The sequence below is a fragment of the Rhinolophus hipposideros genome (assembly GCF_964194185.1).
Source record: "Rhinolophus hipposideros genome assembly, chromosome: 6".
In the NCBI taxonomy this organism is placed as follows: Eukaryota; Metazoa; Chordata; class Mammalia; order Chiroptera; family Rhinolophidae; genus Rhinolophus; species Rhinolophus hipposideros.
Window position 1 is genome coordinate 39,934,963 of NC_138052.1, and position 23,784 is coordinate 39,958,746.

The 23,784-nt window shown below is 33.9% G+C and overlaps 2 protein-coding genes across 15 annotated transcripts in view; both read left to right on the forward strand.

Annotated features, from left to right (window-relative positions):
* SLC4A10 (solute carrier family 4 member 10) overlaps positions 1-23,784 on the forward strand; it is a 264,790-nt gene that overhangs the window by 71,539 nt on the left and 169,467 nt on the right. For 5 of the 14 annotated variants that reach the window (XM_081052803.1, XM_081052793.1, XM_081052805.1 and 2 more), the window contains exon 1: positions 765-975. The exons of 7 other annotated variants lie outside the window; for them this stretch is intronic. In XM_081052803.1, the coding sequence (XP_080908929.1) occupies positions 895-975 (81 nt within the window). In that variant the 5' untranslated portion in view covers positions 765-894. Of the gene's footprint in view, positions 1-764; positions 976-23,784 lie in introns of those variants that run through there. 2 more of the 14 variants (XM_081052802.1, XM_081052796.1) reach the window with 1 other exon arrangement.
* On the forward strand, positions 10,793-11,122 carry LOC308498849 (2-iminobutanoate/2-iminopropanoate deaminase-like; the record flags this gene model as incomplete). Its single annotated transcript, XM_081051582.1, has 1 exon — positions 10,793-11,122. One exon carries the CDS (start codon positions 10,793-10,795, stop codon positions 11,120-11,122), a length of 330 nt encoding a protein of 109 aa, XP_080907708.1.

Genomic DNA, 23,784 nt, shown 5'->3' on the forward strand with positions numbered 1-23,784 from the left:
CATTATAAGTGCTTTGAAGAACACTAAAAAGACACAATGAGAAATCAGAATAAAAATGTCAATAACTTACATAGGTTTCATTCCCAGACTTACCATACTCTTTTGGAATTTGATACTAGCACATTGTCTTTTGCGTGTTAAACTCTGTAGAAGATATTAAATAAAAATATAAAAGATATTTTGATTTGAAGCATGTTGGTTTGAAGATATAAAATAAAAGTGAAGTTCCTGAGAATTAAAAGTGAATATGTATTTACCCATTTATCTACCTACTGTTGTATACATTTATCAAAGATTGCCAAAATGAAAATTCTTCAGTTTTAGGGACTTTTAATTTTAATGAGTTGGATGAGTGATGATGCATGTGGTTTGGAGGGAAGATTCCTTTAAAAGAAAGTACAATTTTTCTTGTTAAATTATTGTATTAAAGCTCAATCATGTCTGGAGAAAACTGCTTGATAATTAAGAATTGAAATTTTAACATGATATTTGCAACAGACACATCAGATATTTAATTAAATAGAACATTGCTTATTTTTAAAGTTCTGACAAAGAAGAAAATCAAAGTCTCCTTGGCAAGTGAAATCTTTACAGTAGCAGAAGTCAGAAACCTGAAGGATGTGGCTCATTCTCTGCTGATGCAGAATTGCTCTAAGCAGTAAGCCTACCGTTTTCAGAGAGCATTAGCAGCTTCAGCAAATACAACTGTATCATCCTCCCTTAATACGGGGTGTTTGTAACTGCAAAGGGGAGACCACAATCAGTAGATGAGATTTGATATCTTCACGATGGCTTAAAAAGATACGGACAGATCTGCTGTTTGATGTTTTCTTCACTAGCCCTGAAGATGCTGAAACATAGAGATAGCTGTGATTATCTTTCGTAAGATAGGAAATGCAATCTTTAGGGGTTTCTGGAAATAGAAAGGTCATGCAGTCTGGAACCCGTGAGCCTTTTCAATCTCTAAGTCATCAGGTATGACTTCATGAATTATAATGAAGCTATTAGATTGTTGAGTTATTGCTTTTTCTAACTCTTCGTCATTTGGAATATGTTAATCCATGTAATTGTTTATTATTAAATTTTTCTTAGGCTATATGAAAAAGTAATATAGTAATACACCAGTTGAGCTATGAATTTTAGAAGTGTGCGTGTGTGTTATTGAATTTGTGTTTACTTTAGCTTTTATGGAAGAATAAGGAAAAGATTCTTTGTATGTGATTAAAAGCAAGGTTTGGGGGCTCTGCAGATTTTTATAGATTAAGCCTGAATATAATCAAACCACATTGTTTATTTCCGATGATAAAAGTAGCATACATTGTTCAAACTGATAAGGATACTTCATATATAATGTTTACATATAATGACATATTAGAAATGTTTTCTAATATGCTGCTTATATATAATGACATATTAGAAATGTTTTCTCTGGCATTCCCTAAGCACAGAAATAGATATTGCTTCCATTGTAGTGTGCCAGCACACAGCAACACAAGTGTGATGAATAGTCATGTTTATTAGCATCTGAGCTATAAGCTAATTTCCTGAAATTTGTATTTCAGTATCTGAACTGTCTAAACGGCATTGGTTTTAATACTGTCTCATATCTATTGAAATAATAATGCTTTTGGTCCGCTTATTGTAGGTATTTGCTAAGGCATTGCTTATAGATGAAAGCAGACTATAATTTTGTTTCAAAGAAAGCTTGTGACATTTAAGCTTGTTTAAGGTTTTTGACCCAGAGATATTCTGCATTTGCTAACTTTCATTTTCAAAATTAAAAGACTTGATTACATTTGAACACATTAACTACAAAGAATAAAGAATTATCACAGCAAAGCATTTGGACTTATATATCCATTTTATCCTGAACCTCTTTTATTTTAAACTATTTTTACCTCAAGTTGTAGTGCATTTAACTGCGGTTTGTTGTAGCATACCCTCAGAATTACATGCTTGGGTCATTACAAACTGCCTGCATTTGACAAGCAGATTATGAAGGAAATATTTTTATTATATGTATTTTGTCTTTAATTTTAGAGAACTTGGCAGATATTCCATATAAAAATGAGCAAAAAGAGATAAAATGTTGTAGCATTTCTCAACAGAAAGATAGTTTTGTCTTCATGACTCTGTAGGATGATTATGATTTATTACTTCATCAGGGTGAAATGATATAGTATTAAAAATGAATACATTTATCAAACAACTGAAGTGGAAGTCAGGAACCATAATTTAATTCAATTCGTCTTTTTAATTAAAAACACATTGAAAAAATTATACCTAGTGATATTGGCTATAATTTATATGTTTTCAGGCTACTTAGTCAGCTTTTATTCTTATTAGTAGGGAAGATTGCCAAATTTTTAAGCTTGATTTGTTTTGGAATGATTTGAATATACCTTTTAGTTGCTACAAAACCTGTTTAATCTGTTAGAATTTATTTTCAGTATTTGCATGTATTAGTCACTATGAGTACATTCTGTTTCTTGGCATTGTTTTGGGATTCCTCTAAGTATTGGTTTCACAGCATTCTGCTATTTTTCACTGTATTTATAACCTTTCAAAAGAACCAAACCATAAAGATTTTTTTGGTTACTTTCCTTTAATGACTGTCCAATGCAGATATATCTCAAAAGTTTTGTAAGGTGGAAAAAATTGTCTTGGAATTGTTATTTCTTTTACTTATAGAAAAGATTTATCTTTGTAACTATGCCCAAATACATTACATTAAAAAGTAAAGACTGGTTAGAACATCACGGACATTTAGGTGTAATGTCAACCATTTTCTCCTGTGCAGCAAGATGATCTTGACCTTTTGAATTGGTGAAATTGATTGTAAATCTGCCCAGTAATAACTGATCATCTTCTTTTTACAATGGTTGCCTCTGTATCATTTTATACATGCATTTCATTACACATCAGTGGTTTCTGTAGGTAAACTGTCTATAAGCAACTATTTGAGTAACTTTCAATTCAAGAAATATATGTGAAAATTGATTATTTGTACAGTATGGTATTTGGTGTTGTGAGGAACACAGAAAAGAAAATGTTGTTTCCTGCTTTCAAGGAGATTATGAGAAAATGTACACGAGCTATGCTCACATTTTGAACTGACTTTTCAAAGGTGGGTTGCTACAGTCAGTTTTAATTTAATTTATAAATGTATTAATCTTAGAATTAGTTACTGGTAACTCTTATTTTTCATCCATACAAATTTCTTGGTATTAGAGAAACAAAATATTGGATCAAAAGATAATCAAGTGTTTTATAGTTTTGAAAACTGTATTAAATTCTTTTATAATACATAATTTGTTTTAATAACCTTGTATGTTTTATAAGCCATAGTTGTTAATTTATTTTGAGAGAAAAGATGGTTTGAACTCATTGGCAGGAGGCAGAAGCAGGGACCCCAAGAATCAGCTCGAAACAGGGATGTGACCAATCCAGTCTAATTCAGGCTCGGCATAGTTAATTATGCATTATGGAAGGGGATTTTTGACTTCCCAGAGATTAAACCTTGGAAATAAAGAGCAGCAAGTTTGGGAGTGTTTGATGCTAACTAGGTCATTTGCGGAGTCCTTTTTATAAAATGGGGTGGAGAGATAGGATTCACGTCAGGCCCGGAGAAAGGGGCCTGGGAAGAACTCGGAAGGAAGTAGCCCTAGCCAGCTGGCTGATAGGCATCCAGGCACTACTCTGTACTGTTTTGTACCTGCATGCTGGCTGAAAGTAGCGGGGAGGTGGATAGAGTATATGCAAAACACTTGTTTCCTCAGAACCCTAAATTGGGGCATGCTGCCCAAACAGTACCCACAAAGTGCCTATTTTCTTGTATTAGAGCTTTGCAAATTGCTTTGCAAATTCTCCTGGTTTGTATAGCATGGTGTTAAGTATTCATTCACTGGGTTCACACTTGGATGTACCACTTACCGGTTGTATGATCTTGGACAAGTTACTTCTCCTTGCTGGGTATCAATTTCCTCATTTGTAAATATAAGGATGGTAATGGCAACTCTACCTCAAAGAGTTGTTGTGAAGATCAAGTGAGTTAATATATATAAGGCACTTGTAAGAGTACCTGGTCCATACCAAGCACATTAATGCCAACATTATTTGTTGATGGACATTATCATATACCGTATTTGCCGGCGTATAAGACGACTGGGCGTATAAGACGACTGGGCGTATAAGACGACCCCCTAACATTTCCACTCAAAATACAGAGTTTGTTATATACTCGCCGTATAAGACTACCCCCTCTTCCGCACACCTTCCACACACCAAATAACTTTCAGTTTAAAATTTGCATCATACTTCTTTCTTTTGGCTGGTGCCATGATAGGGATGATAGGGGTTTGACTGGTCGACATTTTCTATGCTGTACTGTACAATGGTGCAGTATTGTGGTTGGCTGTTGGCTGTATACAAAGCCTGATTTGATTGGTCCCTGCTCCCTGTTTGCCTGCCCTGTCACTATAGCAGTCTGGTCCACCCTTGCATCAGCATCTCCCTGGGACCTAACTAGTGCATAAGTGCGAGCTCTTCAACATTCTAACAGGCACCATGATAGCGCAAAATCGCGAATCTTCAATGCATATGTAAAGAAATATACGGTAACCCGAATTTACCACACTCGCAAAATCGCACACAGCCGACCATACACCCAGTATGGTATCGCGATTCGCGATTTTGCGCTATCATACTGGGTGTATGCTCGGCTGTGTGCGATTTTGCGAGTGTGGTAAAATCGCATAACAGCAAAATCGCATAACAGCCGAGCATACACCCAGCAGCGCTGCTGATGCCTGAACGGTATGTGGAATGAAGTGGGCGGGCATCGGGAGGCCACTATGGCACGGGGCAAGCACTATGGGCAGTCTATCTGAAGTGTACCTGGCGTATAAGACGACCCCCCCACTTGGAGGCATATTTTTCGGGGCCAAAAAATCGTCTTATACGCCGGCAAATACGGTACATTCTAAGAGCTAGAATGGGCTGTTGGCAAGTGTTGGTAATGGTAATCATGCAGTTTTGTTTTGTTCCCTCTCCCTAATTCTCCTTATCAAATAAGAATTCAGTCAAAAAACATATGGTACACTGAAATAAAGATGGTTATAAAAAATTCAAGCAAAACCATGCTACCTCTCATTAAATTCTAATCTTTACTGATTATAAGAATTGTGACTTGATGAAAACTTTTGTATTTGAAGTTTTTTTGCATCTGCTTACTACCGTGTTTCCCCAAAAATAAGACCTGGCTGGACCAGCAGCTCTAATGTGTCTTTTGGAGCAAAAAATAATATGACCCTGTATTATACTATTTATATTATATTGTATTATATTATCTTATATTCTAATATATCTTTATATATTAGAATATAAGATAATATATGTTATCTTATATAAGATCTGGTATAATATTCTATAATGTAATGTAATGTAATATAATGTAATGTAATGTAATATAATACCTGGTATAATATACTATAGTATACTATAGTATAATATAATATAATTAATATAATTAATATAATTAATATAATATAATACCAAGTCTTAAAATAAGACCGAGTCATATTAATTTTTGTTCCAAAAGACGCATTAGAGCTCATGGTCTGTCTAGATCTTATTTTTGGGGAAACACGGTAGGCTGATTTAAACTTCTATTAGGATTTTATGTGCATAAGTACTTTGCTTTCCTATATTTTACCAACTATATTTATGACGAAAAGATTACTGGGTCTTTGGACAAATTTAGCAGCAATGTTGGGTCATTATTAGTTATACTTGAAGGTTAAAAATAAGGAGTAAATATCAAGGTTTAAAGAAAATAATAAAGACAAGTTATATAGCTTAGATTTCATGATTTGGGTTTTTTTCTTTCTTTCTTTTCTTTTTTTTTTCCAATTTGAGTTATTTTTTAAATCATGAAAAATATCCAGGACCAAAAGCTTCATTCAAAGTTAAATACAACTTGTTTTAGTAATTTTATTTTTTAATGAATATTTTTATTCTACATGAACGAATAAGATGAAACATGTTATAAATGCAATACTGTATGTGAATAGAACATTCAAGTTTTTCTTTGGTAGAGTATAATATTTTGAATTGCTGTGTTTATTTAATGTAAAAACATCTATTTGCTTAAAAATTGTGAAGCCCCGACGTATAAATGAGTAATCTGACATTTGGAGGCAATCTAAATGCTTAAGTATTACGTTTTGTGACATCTTTGCATTTTAGTTATCTTTTCTTGAGCAATTTGGTCAATGTGCAGCTATTTTCTCCAACATTGACGCAGGGTCAAGCGTCAGCATATGCAGTTTGTTTAAACACACAAACAAACATAGAAAACCTTACAGTGCTCTGTTAAGCATAGCAGTGGGCAAGAATGTAAAGACCAACGGGTTCTCTTCCTTCAGGAAGTCACAGGTAGTGAGTCACAAACCTTACACACAGGTGAGTATAACAGAATGTGGAAAGTAGTGAGTGCCATAGAGAGTCAAAAGAGAGAGGAAAGAAGCACAAATTATTCTTCTGTGAGTCAAAGGGCAGAATATTTCAAGCTGAGTGGGGAGAGGAGAGGAGAAGCTAGGTGGGGAGTTAGGGAAGCGTGGAAGCATTTGAGGTAGACCTTAAAGACTGGCCAAGATGGGAGAAAGGGCATTTCAGGCAGAGGAAGCCACATGCACAAAGGTAGGGAGGTGGAAAGCAAATACGATGTTGGAGTTTTATAAAATAGTTCATTTTTGGCTATTGCCTGCTGGGGTAATTTAGATTATCCCAGGAAAGGTTTGTTGAGACCAGATAGTGGAGAGTCTTAAATGTTAGATTATGATTTCTAATCTAAAACATTTCTGTGTTGATCTACTTATTCTTGGGAGAAAATAAAATGAAAAACAAAAGAGCACTACCTATATTTTACAGTCATTTTCAGAGCTCTAACACTCCTGAGACTTTGGAAATGAAAATTAAATTCCTGAGTAGATTTAGTAGTTAGCAAACAAGGTAGGGGGTAGAAACAAAATGAAGGATTTTAATAAAATTCTCTATCAAAATTGCACGTGAGAGCATTTCTCAGTCTATCCGCAACCACTCAGAAGGCCTAGATTTCAGATCCTAAGAGACCTCCTGCATGTCCCTGATGTAAACTCTATTTTATTGGTAGGTAATCTGATTTAGCTTTGGCTTTATTTTTGACATTTCCTAGACCAAGGACAATCCAGAGGGATCATTTTAATACAATGAATATGCATGTTACTATGGTGAATATTTGGATAATAAGGACTTTGTCTTAGGGAAAATTGAAAATAGAAATTGCTATTTATAATCATGGAAGTCACAGGGGTATTTTAGCTTTGATCTTTGTTCATTTAGAAATGATAAAGTAAATCGTCATTGCTAATACTTTTAATATGACCTTTAAATCTACTCCATACACTAGAAGCATTTCAGTGTTGCTTGAGGTTAGTTAAAAAGCTGGGAGACATCCAAGAGCAGATTTCCTTTAGATGTGACAGCTGGGATGTGACTTTTGTTACCAGGTCCAGAAAGATGATATTTGTACATAGGAATTGTACAAAAATTGGAATTGAATACTCTCATTTAGTACATTATCCATATGGAATTGAATACTCTCATTTAGTACATTATCCATATAAAGTATGTCAGAATTAAAACGTATAGAATTCCACAAGTATGAATAAAAATAAAATCAGATACACTTGTTCTTCTGGCTCTATATTTAGAGTAATAGCAGACCTATATAATAGAGAATACTGTTTCTTCCTGTAGAAGTCTGCCTTATTAAAAAACCCCATTTTCTAGAAGTTCTTGTAAGGTCATTCTTATTAATCCTTGTGACTTCACATTGCCTGGGAAAGAGCCATACATGCGAGTATGTGGTAGGAACCTCACAAATTTTCAGCACATGTTTTGAATCACAGAGTCATTCCTGGGAGAAACCTTGGAGATCCCTGGGCTGTGGATTGTTTTAATACTTTTAAACATTTAAACATTTTTTCTTTAGAAAGGAGATAGAAGGCTTTAGTGAAATGATCCTTTCCCCACCTAAGCCTTTTTAAAAAATGATAATACAGGAATATAGATAAGAATAATTTAAAAAGATAACTGAATATTCCTTTTTCAAACTCCTTGTTCCAAAAGGCAACACAGCCTGGTTTCAATGAAGTGCATTGTAAAATATGCTGCATATAAATGTATACCATATATTCCTGTCCTTTTTTTCCCCAAATTTTAATCAATCTAAGAAGAATTTATTGAGTCTATTGAATAATATGGAGGCAGGCAGTATAGCACAGTAGTTAAAAGCTAGAGTTCTAGAGCTGGACGCTCTTGGATCCCATATCTTCTGCTCTACTGGTATCATTTATTCAAGAAATGTTACCTAATCTCTCTTGCATCAGTATTGTCATCAGTATGAGGTCTGACAAGTAAGTTCTTGAACTTGTTGCAATGATGTTGTTAACCTTTTTTGATATCAGAGAGATTATTCATTATGAATTTGTGCCAATTGGACAAACAGTTAACCAAGTTTACTATTTGGAAGTGCTGAAAAGGCTGTGTGGAAAAGTTAGATGACCTGAACTTTTCGCCAACAATTCATGGCTCTTGCATCACGACAATGCACCAGCTCACACAGCACTGTCTGTGAGGGAGTTTTTAGCCAGTAAACAAATAACTTGACCACCCTCCCTACTCACTTGATTTGGCCCCCAATGACTTCTTTCTTTACCTGGAGATAAAGGAAATAATGAAAGGAAGACATTTTGATGACATTCAGGACATCAAGGGTAATACAATAACAGTTCTGATGGTCATTCCAGAAAAAGAGTTCCAAAATTACTTTGAAGGGTGGACTAGGCACTGGCGTCAGTGCATAGCTTCCCAAGAGGAGTACTTCGAAGGTGACCATAGTGATATTCAACAATGAGGTATGTAGCACTTTTTCTAGGATGAGTTCACAAACTTAATTGTCAGACCTCGTAAAATGGGGATAATAATATGCTAATCTTTGAATTATAATGAGGAAGCTACAAACGATATAAAACAAATCTGTCCCTTCAAGGAACTTTCATTATAATATATGGAAAATACATATACACACACATAATTAATACTTATGTTTGTATATACATATACACACATTATGCTTAAATTTAGTAATATACATATTACTAAAAAAGAAATTAAGTAGCTTGCCTAAGATCAAAATTGCCAGAAAAGGAAAGGATGAAATAGGATTCAAACCAGGAAGTCTAGTTCTAGAGCTCTTGCTCTGAACCAGTATGTTATACTGCTTAGAGTTATCTACACCTGAAATAGATACCCGTGTATAAATTAGTATACTCTAAATGCCAAATTGAGATGAGAGACGTTAGTTAAAATTGAAATTGCCAGGGAAGACTTCATGGAAAAAGCATGACATGACTTTCATTGACTTTCATTATACTCTTGCTTCCTGTTTTCTCTTCCACTACTAATAATATATGTAAAGTCGTTAGCACAATTCCTGCCAAAAGTGCTCAATAAATTATGGTTGTTATTATTATAATAATCTTTCTGATAATTTCTCCTCAATGTCCCTTAATTGGTACAATGCTGTTTGAAAACCACAAGTCTAATTTATACTCATGATTTAAATTACCCACCAGTGATTCTTAATTGTGACTGTACATCAGAATCACATATTTAGCTTTTAAAAAACATCGATGCCCCAAACTTTCTCAGAAATACTAAATAATGTCTATGGACATAAAACCCTATATTTACAAAAAGTTTTTCAAGTGAATCTGATGGGCAGCCAGAATAGAGAACTGCTGCTTTACATGGTGAAGAATTCTAAATCTATTATCAAATCTACATCTTAACTCCTGTCTAGTGTTCCAAACATTGCATCTTGTTAGACATCTCTGCTCATTTATTTTATAAATGTCTCAAACTTGGTATGTCCCAAATTAAACTTAATGTTTTCTTTTTAAAAATCTCTTTGTCTTTCCTAGCATGATGACCTGATAATCATTTTCAACTTCTTTATTGCAATCTTAGATCCAATTACTCACCAAGTTATGTAGATTGTTTCTCCTGAGGAGTTCAACGTTTATCCCTTCTTTCCATTCTCCGTGGTCTTGACCTCAGTATGAGTTCACATTCATTTTTCAGATGGACTACTGTAATCATTTCTTAATTGGCATTTCTTTTTCTTCTCATTACCCATCCCAAAAGTAACCTACTGACCTCTTAGCTGCCATAGTATTCTTTCTGAAACGGAAAGCAGAAACATGTGTTTCACTACTTAAACTCATTCTAAGATTCCTCATTACTTTTAAGATAATTTTCAAAGTCAGATCAGTGAGAACATACAATATTTGTCTTTCTCTGCCTGACTTATTTCCCTTAGCATAATGCCCTCAAGATCTATCCGTGCTGTCGCAAATGACAGGATTACCTTTATACTCATGGCTGAGTAATATTGTATCAATTTTATCCATTTATCCATTGACAGGCTTTTTTCCATATTTTTATTTTTTCCATATTTTGGATATTGTGAATAATGTGGCCATTAACATGGGAGTGCAGATATCTCTTTGAGATAGTAATTTTATTTTCTTTGTATATTACCTAGAGGAGGGATTACTGGGTCATATGGTAATTCTATAACTTTTTGAGGAATGAGAAAGTGCCACTTAAACTTAGCTATCTCAGTCGTGAGCAGAGGTAGTGTACCGGATAGTTCTCTCCAAGAGGCCTCAAAGGAAAAAGATTAGCTATGTCATCCTTGATCAGAAACGTGATCAGCACCACGAAATCCCCAGGGGCCATTGGTCCCTACAGTCAAGCTGTGTTAGTCGACAGGACCATTTACATTTCAGGCCAGATAGGCATGGACCCTTCAAGTGGACAACTTGTGCCAGGAGGGGTAACAGAGGAAGCTAAACAAGCTCTTAAAAACATGGGTGAAATTCTGAAAGCTACAGGCTGTGACTTCACTAATGTGGTAAAAACAACCGTTTTGCTGGCTGACATAAATGACTTCAGTACTGTCAATGAAATCTACAAACAGCATTTCAAGAGTAATTTTCCTGCAAGAGCTGCTTAGCAGGTTGCTGCTTTGCTGAAAGGAGGCCGTGCTGAGATTGAAGCAGTAGCTGTCCAAGGCCCTCTGACCACGGCATGACTCTAAGGGAGCCTGGTGTTATTTAGTCTGGAAAATTAATAATGTTTTTAAATTAACATCTTAACTTTTATAATCAATGTTGGATGCTGTCAGACTGACAAAAATATTTGAAGTATTATGGAAATACCATATAATAAGGGGAATTGAATATGAATTCAAGATTAGATAATGAATCTAGTTACTGATATTATAAAGTACATTTATGCACACTCACATTTCTGGATGTGAGAGAAGAGACACCTTTGCATTGCACAGTTACTCAAATAAATAAAAGTAAAGGGAAATAATATGCAGGAAAGATGAGTTACTATTCCTGAGAAATAATAAAGAATACACCTAATTAAATCCTATTAATTTAATGGTGTGAATATTTAACAGATTTTTTTTGTTGAATAACAAAATTGGGAATGAGCATGAAATGTCCATGGAAAAAATGTGGCTTCGGTCACTTAGGTAATCATTAGGAATTCATATTAACTGACTTGGACCAGACTCTGAAGTGTTTTAAAGTTAAATTAAGGAACTTCAGATTTTATGCTTAACTAATATAATACTTCTGTAAGGTAGATATTGGTTTAGAGTATGGACCTGCCTTTAAACTCAGTCTCTTCCTCTTAGCAGCTGAGGGTTCCTGGGAAAGTCTCTTGGCCTCTTTAAGTCTCAGAATACTCATTTGTTTTGAAGATTTTTAATAAGTGATTATGTGTAAAGTTCTAGCACTGTGCCTGGCATATTGTAAACCTTACAATGAATGTTAGTTATTATTACTGCAATTATACGCAATACTGAGAAAAATCAGGCAGCTGAGGGATTAACAGTTTCAGAATGTAGAGTTGGAATTATTCAATGATGACCATTCAGATGGCAATCAGAAAAACAAATTTTACTTCTAGTTCTAGCTCTGCCATTGGCCCACGATAAATTTTGACTGCATCTTCATTCCTTATATAAAAAATTATAGTCAAAGCAGTAATATTAATGCTTTCCTCACCAGAATGTTGTAATATTTTGAGATGTGTTAAAAAATGAAACCCCCAAAACCTGTCAAGTTAAAAAGAGTAGGGATTTATATCCTTTGAAGTCATTGATACCATCATGCTTTTGTGCCACTTGCCTGGAATGCTCTTCTTATTCACTTTGATAATCCTATTTGTGCTGTAGGATTCAATTTAAGCATCAGTTAGTGGGATTAGGTAGTCATTTCTACATTCCTTAGAATACTAAGCCTACTTATGGTATAACATTTCAAAAAATACGTAGTTGTATATCATTTCCCCTTAAAATATGAAATCCTAGAAGACAGTGTATATTTTAATTCAGTATCCCCATGACCTCATACAGATTCTGGCACATATTAAATGATTAGACAATATTGATTCAATAAATAGATTTTGTTATATAAATTTAAGAATACTGAAGTGTGCTTTAGGTCAGCAAAAAAAAGTTTCTGAAACTCATTCAGAGGTTGGACAGGAGATTAAAAACATGTGTTAACAATTTTAGTAACCTATAATAGTAGCAGAATGAATATTAGTAGTAGAATAATAGTAATAAGAATTTATTACCCTGATTGATGTGTTCTGAAAATGCAGTATAATTAAAAATGAAGTAAAATAAGGAGACTTGAGGTAAAACTATAAGATAGAATACACACAGCTACTTTTCCTTTCTCCCAAAATCTTATTAAAAGGACAAAGTGTATTTTTAACCATTTCTCTGTACCAAAACTAAGTGAAAGTGGGAAGAATGGGAGAGGAAAACAGTGACAAAATATTGTGAGCAAAAAACGCAGAAGGAAAATATCAAGTGACTTGGCTAACTGAGAAAACAGAATTATAAACTGGCAGTGACAAAAGCTGAGAATCAACCCAATTAATACTGAAACATCCTGAAAAGACACCAGGTACCTCTGAAAAGAGAGAATCAAGCTGCTAAACAGGATTGCTTTAAAGTTCAATCATGTTTCCAGATCCTCTTCCTCCTTTACTTCAGCCAACCAGGCAAATATCCCACCTTTACTCTAGCAGTAGACTGGAGTTTTATTCTATGGAGAGGGTTAAACAGAATCTTTATGGACTGGGTAACCCAGGTACAGCTAAGGTCAGAAAGCACTATATTAAAAGCAGCTGCATTCAGTAACAATGCTGTGATTTCAACTCTTTTCCTCCATTTTGCTCCTAGAAAGCTGGTAGCCAGGCCTTCATCTACCAGACACGATGTTGGAGGATCCACCTGGACTCTAACAAGCTCAAGAGGAATGTCCCAGACATATTGACATTAGGGTTCCCCAAAGAAACAGCTCAACCAAATCACTTTACAGTATCCTCAAAGTAGACAAGCCATATTCAGCGTTTTCAATTAGTATTTTAGTTTCATACTTTTAAATACGAGAACAGAACCAAAGATCATGAGACCTCTAAGGAAAATTCTGACATAAAAGATGGCGGTCAATGATTTTTTTTTTTTTTTGATTTGACACCAAAAGCAAAGGTAACAAAAGCAAAAAGAAATAAGTGGGACTAACTCAAACTAAGAAGCCTCTGCACAGCAAAGGAAACCATTAATAAAATGAAAAGGCAACCTACTGAATGGAAGAAAATATTTGCAAATCACATGTCTGATAAAGAGCTAATATGCAAAATCTTTAAAGAACTTATACAACCCTATAGAGGAAAAACAAACAATCCTATTAAAAAATGGGCAGAGGATCTGAATAGATGTTTTTCCAAAGAAGATAATGCAGATGGCAACAGGTACATGAAAAGATGCTCAACATCACTGATTATCCAAGGAATGCAAATTAAAACTAGCAATTAGGATCAGATTTAGAAAATGTAAGCACTAACCCAAACTTCCTTTTCTTTAGCAGCAAAAAATTTTTTTGTTTCAAAAGTTGATCAAGAAAAAGTTAATTTTTCAAAAAAGTGAATATATCTTGTGTATGACAAACTCATTCCTCTAGATTAATAAATTCATACAATTTATTGACAAAAGACTGACATGGGGAAGTGAGGAGTAAATCCACATATGTATGAATAAACAGGTATGCATTTAATATAATAGACCTTTATATTTTAAAAAACCTCTTATTTTGATTATCTGTTCTTATATATGATCTGTGATACTTGATTCTTCATTTAATGGAAGCAATGAGAAGACATTATATAACTTAATGACATTTTTTTCTGGGGAATCAAAAGAGAAGATTAGACTAGAGAAAGACACTTGTAATGAAATAAAAGCAATGCTGTTTATCTTCATGAATCTTTGATGGCTTGATCAAACAAGTAAACTAACTATAACACAATTTCAATTCCTAATAGTATATATTAAATGACTAGAAATGTACATCTTCATGATTCATCAACTGTTATCAGATTTAGGATCCCATAATTGTTTCCCAACCATAAGTACTATATATCACTTGCAGAAGAGAAATAAAAATATTATCAGCTCTTTCCCATGTGGCAACCTTCACCGTTCTTTGCCACGTTTTATGAATGTGGTTTAAAATCAGGTTCAGGAGTATGATAGATCATGTGTGAAAAACAAAATTGTGCCTTGAGATGTGGTTCTGATTCTATTTTGCTGGCATTAGCTCTTTCCATTTCTTCCAATGAGAAGTTCCAGTTTTATGCTTCCTAGGTGTACAACATAACATTTACCATCTTGATCATTTTTAAATGTACAGTACAATAATGTTAACTATATGTACTTTGCTGTGTCACAGATCTTTTAAACTTTTTCATCCTGTAAAACTGAAAACCTACACCCACTGAATTACAGCTCCCTCTTCCCTGTCCAGCTCCTGACAACCATCATTCTACCTTCTGTCTCTATAAATTTGACTACTCTAGATAACTCATATAAATGAAATCATACAGTAATTGTATTTTTGTGACTGGCTTATTTCACTTATCAAATGTCATTTATTTTGTAGAATACGCCAGGATTTTCTTCTTGTTTAAGGCAGCATAATAGTCCATTGTATATCTGTATCACATTTTGTTTGTCCATTCATCTGCCAGTGGACATTTAAATTGCTCCCTCCTCTTGGCTATTGTGCATAATGCTGCAATGAACATAGGTGTGCAAATATCTCTTCAAGACCCCGTTTTCAATTATTGTGGATGTACAGGATGTTACATTTTCTAAATCTGATTCTAATTGTTAGTTTATTTGAAAAGAAATACTAGTTGATTTTCAAAAAAGAAGGATACAATATGTCAAGGGCCGACTTCTCACATGAATAAGTTTTATATATGCCTTCAATAATTTACTATCTGTCTTCTGTAAGGACCTTTTTTCCTTGCCTAATGCTCACTTGAAGAAGAAAGAGGTCAAAAGTAAGAGGTATTTGTGTTTTTGATGGCTCATAAGGAGCTAAAATTCAGAAAGCTTTGCTATGTTTTCCTTGAGGTCTTGCATAGTAGTTGAAAATCAGGTGACTTCTCATCTCTGAACCATACGTGTGAGACCCTGCTCAAAGTATTTCTCCCATGCAGAGAAACAATTTCTTTAAAATGTATTAAACTGTAAAATAATTCATAATCTTTGCTTATATTGTGCAAAATATGGTAGTCACACAAGAATCTTTATTATGTAGATATACACTCACTTTCTAGCTTCATTTGTTACTTTCAATGGGTACCTTGTGCCCTAATAATCATGAAACAATTGGAATTTCCTGATTAAGCCTAATTTATTCCCTATGACTTTGTGTGTGTGCTGATCTCACTGCTTCATTTTCCATCCTCCTCACTGCTTCAAAAACTTTACCCAGTCTTCAAAACTTAGCCTGGCTCAACTTCTCTGATGATTTGCTGAGACAAATAACATGGGTTTTGGAGTTAAACAGATCAAAGTTCAAATCCTGCTTCTGACACCTACTAGTTCTATAATCTTGGGTAAGTTACTTAAGTACTTTGAGCCTCAGCTTCCCATTTGTAAAGTGAGGATAATAGCCTGTAAAGTTTAGTGAGATGCTGTTTGAAAAGCACCTAATATTGTCTATGACTTTTATTATTCATAATTATCTTGAGCTGCTATAACAAAAAAATACCATAAGCTGGGTGATTTAAACAACAGAAATTTATTTCTCACAGTTTTGGAGGCTGACAAGTCCAAGATCAGGGATCCTGCACATTCAGTGTCTGATGAGGACCCACTTCCTGGTTCATAGACGGCCATCTTCTGACTGTGTCCTCTGTGATTGTTATTTTGAATGTTATTTATGGGGTATGTAAAAATTTGGAGAAAAATGGCTAAAATTTTGAGAAAATGAGGCAGTAAGTGACACAGTAGTAAAAACATGAATTTTAAAGTCATAAAATTTGATTCAAATCTTAATCCTGCCTCATATTAGTAGAACAACTCATACTCTTGGACAAGTCATTTAACCTTTCCTAACTGAGCTTCAGATTCCTCATATTTAAATGATGATAAATATATACAAAGGGTGCCAAAAAATGTATATCCATTTTGAGAAAGGTAAACTGTATTAAATTTGTAATACTCAATAATTCCTGATAACAAAAGATGAATACAAATTATGTTAACTTTTGCAATTACAAGAGGTGCTCAAAGTGTTTACCATTAGCGTCCAGACACTTTTTTAAAAAAAATTTTTATTGGGGAATTTTTGGGGACAGTGTGGTTTTCCAGGGTCCATTAGCTCCAAATCAAGTTATTGTCCTTCAATCTAGTTGTAGAGGGCGCAGCTCAGTTCCAACTCTATTTGCCGTTTTCAATCTTAGTTACAGGTTGAACCGGCAACCTTGTTGTTGAGAGCTTGTGCTCTAACCAACTGAGCCATCCAGCCCCCCCCCCGCCCCCCCCCCCCCCCCCCCCCCCCCCCCCCCGGCAGCTCAGCACAGCTTGTTGTCTTCAATCTAGTTGTAAAGGGCGCAGCTCACTGGCCCATGTGGGAATCAAACTGGCAACCCTATTGTTAAGAGCTCGTGCTGTAACCAACTGAGCCATCTGGCCACCCCGAGATACTTCTGATTATGGCGAACTACTTCTTGAGCAACGTTGACCAAAGTGTCTACTTGTATACATTTTTTTGGCACTGCTGGTATACCTTCTAGAACTGTTGGGAGGATTTCATAAGATAAAGTATATTTATGTAACTAATATAGAACTCCGAGGTGCTGTTCTAAGCACGTTAGCAACATGTAACTCATTTAATCTTCATAATAACTGTATAAATAGCATGACACCCATTTTGCATATGTGGGAATTAAGGCACAAAGAACTTGCTAGAAGTCACATGGATAGTAAGTAGTAAATGTCGGAACTAAATATGAATCCCTGTGGTCTAGTTTCAGAGGTTTTCTTAGTCACCACTCTGCTTCCTCTTATGGACGTTAACTTAGTTTTAGTGCCTATTGATAGTATGAATTTAATAAATGAGAACTATTTATAGCTATAATACTAGCTATAAATTAGGCGTGGCTGTTTCTATTATGTAGATTAATCACATATATTTTTAATAACTGGAGTTTGATACTTCTAAGTAGTAGAAGAAATACACCTCAATTACACATAAATTTAATTTCAATAGTAGACAGTTTTTGGTCTTGTGAAAGGAATAAATAATGAGAAATTAAAAAAGTTATCAACCAAGAGTGTTAATATACTTGTATGTTTTTACTCATCCTTTTCCTTTTTCCGCATTTGCCATTTCAAATATAATTCCATTTTAGCCCTTCTTTAGAGTATTTTTATTTTCTTTCTCTATATTCCTTGAAGTGAGATAATTAAAAAATCTGAGCACAGGTTTTTTTCTTATTTTCTTGGTTTTCTTTTTTGGTTATAAAGGAGAAAATAACTAAAGTTATACCTTGTGTTATGCCCATTCCTTCTTCCACAATTTTGGCATTTATATAATTAGGAAAATAACTTTGCTTAAAGTTGCTATTAAATGTAATAGAAGTCCACATTTTAGTAAATTACATGACTAAGATTTCTACTATTTTATTTATGATATGATAAAACATATCACTAATAAACCTCAGTGATTACTGCGGTTAAAGAAAAAAATCACTGAGCTGGTTAGACTTGCTTACTTTACTTTTTAAACGAATTATTTAAACACTATATTTTTCATAACTTAAGCATATATCTGAAGTAATTTACAAGAATTACAATTTACAAGAAGCGGAGAACAGCATTAGGAATAGAAACAATGGAAATGTAATGGCTGTGTGCGATGTCAGAGGGATAGTGGATGGAGGGTGGAGGGTTGACACTGTGAGGGATATAAATGATAAATGTCTAACTATTACATTGTTTTGTGCACCTGAAACTAATAAAAAAACAAAGAAAGAAAGAAAAACCAGAAAAAAAAAAAGAATGTTAGCTGACACTGTAGAAAACAGTATGGAGGTTCACAAAAAAAATTAAGAATAGAATTACTATATGACCCAGGAATCCCTCTTCTGTGTATCTACCCAAAAAAATCTGAAAACATTTACCCATAAAGATATATGTACCCCTATATTCATTGCAACATTATTCATAGTGGCCAAGACATGGAAATAATAAAAGTATCCTTTAATAGATAATTGGATAAAGAAGGTGTGGTATATCTATACAATGGAATATTACTTGGCCATAAGAAAAGATGAAATACTGCCATTTGGGACAACATGGCATGGATGGATGTTGAGATTATCATGCTAAGCAAAATAAGCCAGATAGAAAAAGTCGAGACCTATGTGGTTTCAGTCATACGTGGGATATAAAACTGAAAGCAGCAAACGAACAAGACAAACAATCAAACAAACAACAGCTCATAGATACCGACAATAGTTTAGTGGTTACCAGATGGTAAGTGGGGAGAGGAAATGGTTGAAGAGGATAAAGGGAGTTAAATATATGGTGATGGAATGAGAACTGATTCTGGGTGGTGAACACACAATGCAGTAGATAGATGATGTGTTATAGAATTGTACACTTGAAATCTATATAGTTTTACTAACTAATGTCACCCCAATAAATTTAATTTAAAAAATGTTGGCTGAGTTGGATATCTAGTTCTAGATTAACAATTATTTTTCCTTGGTATCCTGAAGATATAATTTTATTGTTTTCTGGCTTCTATTTTTATTAGTTTGTCACTCTTTTGTAGGAAATTTTTTTCTACTTGCTGCTTTAAAATTACGTCATTCTGCAATTTCACATGATATGTGTAGGTATGAATTGTCTTTTAATTATCCTGTTTGCAATTCATTGTGATTTCTGAATCCAAGGATTCATGTCGTCTATCATTTTCATCAATTAATTTCAATCAATGCTCTCCTTCATTTTCTTTATTATTATCTTTTAGAAGTCCAATTAGGGGTATGTTGGACTTGATCATATTATCCTCCATTCAAAAACTATTGCATATCTTTCATGTTCTTGTTATTCTGTTCTATATTCTATGTAATTTTTTTCAGATCTTAGTCCCAGTTTTCTAGTTCTTATACCATCTGTTTAATCTACTCTTTTACCCATCCATGAAGCTTTTAATTTTAAGAATTATATATATCTATATATTATTATTATTTTTCTAATTTCTAGAAGTTCTACTTTCACATTATTTTTTTCAGTCCTTCTTATTTTAGAAGTTTTCTTTCCAGGCGTTTGGATTATAAGAACCAAATCAGTGGCCTGGTGGTTTAGTTTCAAGTCAGTCCTGCTTTAAGTCCCACTAATGTCTTTCACCGATTCAAATAACTAGGCTCTTGTCTTGATACTTAAGACAAACTACCACTTTGTCCTCTTATCTTCCTGGCAAAGATATATTGATCTTTAAAAAATCAGCTCAAGTGTCTCTTTTAATGGAGTCTTTACTGCCTTTCTTGGACAAAAATAATGACCTTTGTGGTTGAGTGTCACTGGTATGAATTTCTTTCAAGTACCATTATACTTTTCAAGTACCATTATACTTATATTATACTTAACATGAAGTCTATGAGCTCTTTGAAGGTAGGAAACATGCTTATTTTTGTGGCCCAAATAGTACAAATGATAATACAAATAACATTTATTGAGGACTTAATACATGCTTGGACATTCAAGAACTTTACATGTACTAATAAGCCACTTGATCCACAGAGAAATTACGTAAGATTCCTGAAGTCATGCAGCTGTGAATTAACCGAAAGAAAATTTGAATCCAGGTGGTATGTTACACTCTCAGCATTTATCCACTGCTGCCTTTTGTTGACCGACTAAATGAGAGCATCAGCAGCAGAGGGATAAGTCAGAGCAATAAGAACTTGCACTTGAACACAAAATGAGCTCAAGGGGATGTGGCATATGCTTAAGGAAGAACACAGTGGGACAAATGAAGAAAGACTTAAGACAGATGGAGTCTCATAGAGTCTTTATGAGCCGGCAACATGAAGAAACTAAAGTCAGAATGAGGCAGCAGTGAGGAAATGTAGCAACAGTTCACATCTTTTTCTGAGTACAAAATTTGGTCATAGGTATAACTGAGACTCTAGAAGGATTCTGAAGAACAAGACAAGAATCAAGTCCACAATTGAAAACAAACAAATCTGGAGGACTGAGTGGGTAAACAAGGCAGGAACTCAATTATGCAAGTATCGCTACCTTTAAAATACTTTTTGCTAATTAAAACTGTTCTTCTCAAACGCTTGTTATCCTTAACCATCAGATGTTGGACTCACTAGAAGACATCATATTCTTTAGGTCACAGTGACAGTAATAAGTGCTGTCACTGTGTATTTTGTGATGAATTTAATCCTGAGTGATTATTAGCTTAGCATTGAAAGACTTTCACCCCTGAACCTTTCAAACCTGAACTTGACTCGAGTATTTCATGTGAACCAGTGGACTTCCTTGACCTAATTGTGTAGTCCTCTAACTGGTCTCTAAAGTTGCCATGGGTAGAGTTTTACAAGTAAATGAGATAAGTCTTGAAAATTTATGTGATGGTTTAGTTTATGCCTTCTTAGAACTGTTCCTATGATAAAGGGTTTTACTCTCCAATTCTTATTCTTAGTTCTATTTTTTATATGTGTAAAGATGAAATAACACATTTACTTTGCATAAGTAAATGAAGCCCAATTCCTACCTCCCCAATTAGATACTATAGAAAGGAATTCACTTGCTTTTATTAAAAATATATAGGGAAGAGGAAGAGTGGTTTATTGGGCTACTTTATACTTTGTTTATAAATATGATTTAATTAATATAGTATATAAGATAGATAGATTTAACTTGTATTACCATGAGAGGGCATAATCCATATTTTAGAGTTGATACCTGATTTTAAATACCTAGTTTCAAAGTAATATACTAGTAAAAATAGAAGGGCTCATTTATTTTATGAAAATACAACATACAGGTGAAATTCAAAGTTATGCTTGATTTATGCTTAGATTCCAGTTCAGCTAGTATTTATTGAACTCTTATGATATGGTAATCTCTGAGCTGAGGCTTTCACATCTATTGTCTTACTTGATACAGCATAATACAGTTAAAGGTCAAAGAGTTGATATTTTACACTTTTATCATACTTTAGCTTACATGGTACTGAAAAAAAAATGGAATCCTTCCAGAATAAATATGGATACATATGTTGAGTATTAACATTGAATCTAAATGTTAATGTTCAGTTTTCTTTATTTCATAATTTAAAATGCAAGACAGCGAGGATATGAGTAAGGAAACAAGAAGTTAAAATCCTGCATCTATATAAAAATGAAAAAAGATAACTCCTATAGACTAAATAATGGATGTATATGTTGAATATGAACATTGAAGCCATTGTGTTAATGTTCAATTTCTTAATTTCATAATTTAAAATAAAAGATAATAAGATGAATAAGAAAACTAATAAGTTAAAATTCTGTATGTGTTGTTTATTGAAACATTAGCAACACACTATTGAAGCAGAGTATGTATATAATGTGGTGAGATATTACAAGTTTGGAAAACACTTGGTTTAACATTAGTGAAGTGAATAAAATAAACCTTAGCTTTCTGTGAAATATTTTAACATTAATGAGAATTGACAAGTTTGGAGCCTTTGTAAATAATAAACACTGAAAACTACTCTCAGTTCATGTTTATAAAATACGTATGTCTATATGTTACTACTCTTTAAATCAGTACTGGAAACTATTTCATATTAATGAAGATATTAGTTCTATAGGCTGAGAGACCCTGTAAACTGAATTAAAAGGTAATTTCTGCATGAAGCCTCAGGGGTAGAAAAATGTAGAGATATTCCTTGAGTTTATGAGGAACATTCTTTGCAACTGTTAAATATTTATATTTTATTAGTTACTCTTTTACATTCCCTTTCATACAGCTAAAAGTTTATACCCTCTTTTTTATTTCTTTCAGAAACCAAGCATTCTTGATTTAATCATGTTATTGTGAGTTCTTTGATCCAGTCTCTTTCTCACATTTTTTTCCCCTCTACCTTTCATTAATAGTATTTTTTGATAGATATTTCTTAGTCAAAGTCATGTAAGTAGGTTGCCATTTTGCTGTACTTACAAAATTTGATGTCGTGGATTTATAGCCATTAAAATGTGACATATATATATATATATATATAGATAGATAGACAGACAGACAGACAGACAGACAGACAGACAGACAGACAGATAGATAGATAGATATAGATATATATGGGTCAGGGTCACGGCAGGAAACACATGGTCACTCAAAAGGTGATACAAAGAGTTTAATGATGGGACTATTTTTAAAGATGTGAGCAGGATAAAGGGAAATCAACTAAAAAATCAACTAAAGTTTGTGAAATCCCACGAATTTGGAACAGCTAGAAACTGTCACTACTTGGCTTAAAGATGCAAGGTGCGGGAACAGATAATGCCAACTGGGAAGATCTGTAGCTGTAGTGGAGTCGCATGATAAGAGATTTGGCCTTTGATAGAGGAACAAACCATTGTCAACCTATGGCCTAAGAGGGCCCATGTCTATCTTCTCTTTCTCTCCAATCCTCTGTCATTATCTCTTATCAGTTGAACTCTGTTGGAAGCTAGAAGGGAAATAACCTGGTGACGCAGTCCATAAAGACATAGAGCACGAGGAGAAGAGGTGAAAGTTGATCTGTTATGACTAGTGGAGACTATACAGTATAGCTTATGATCCTAATACCTAATAGAAAAGGCAGAAAAAGTGGTTGCTTTCTACAAAAATTGATATGACAAATAATCCTGGGGAAGAATATTTTGAATTGAAAATGAACTGCTTTCTGCCCTATTAATCCATCCTCAAATGAGATGAGAATTATCAAAAGGAAATGAAAAAGTGAATTTTCCTGCTTGTAGGATTACTGTTAGATTTTGGCTTGTAAAACAAGAAAAGTTTTATGCTCGAGAGTATGGTAAATCAGAAGAATGCATTTTTACATATTCAGAGTGCTTAGTGAAATTTACAAACAACTCTAGAAGAAATTGTGTTTATCTGAATAGTTTAACACTTAAATGTACTGGCCCATGTTAGTTGCTCTTTCATGAGAGTGTACTGGTTTAAGGTCACTTCAAATGTGAGAGCTGAGCTAGAAAGTTCTTTTTTCTTTTATTTCTAATAAT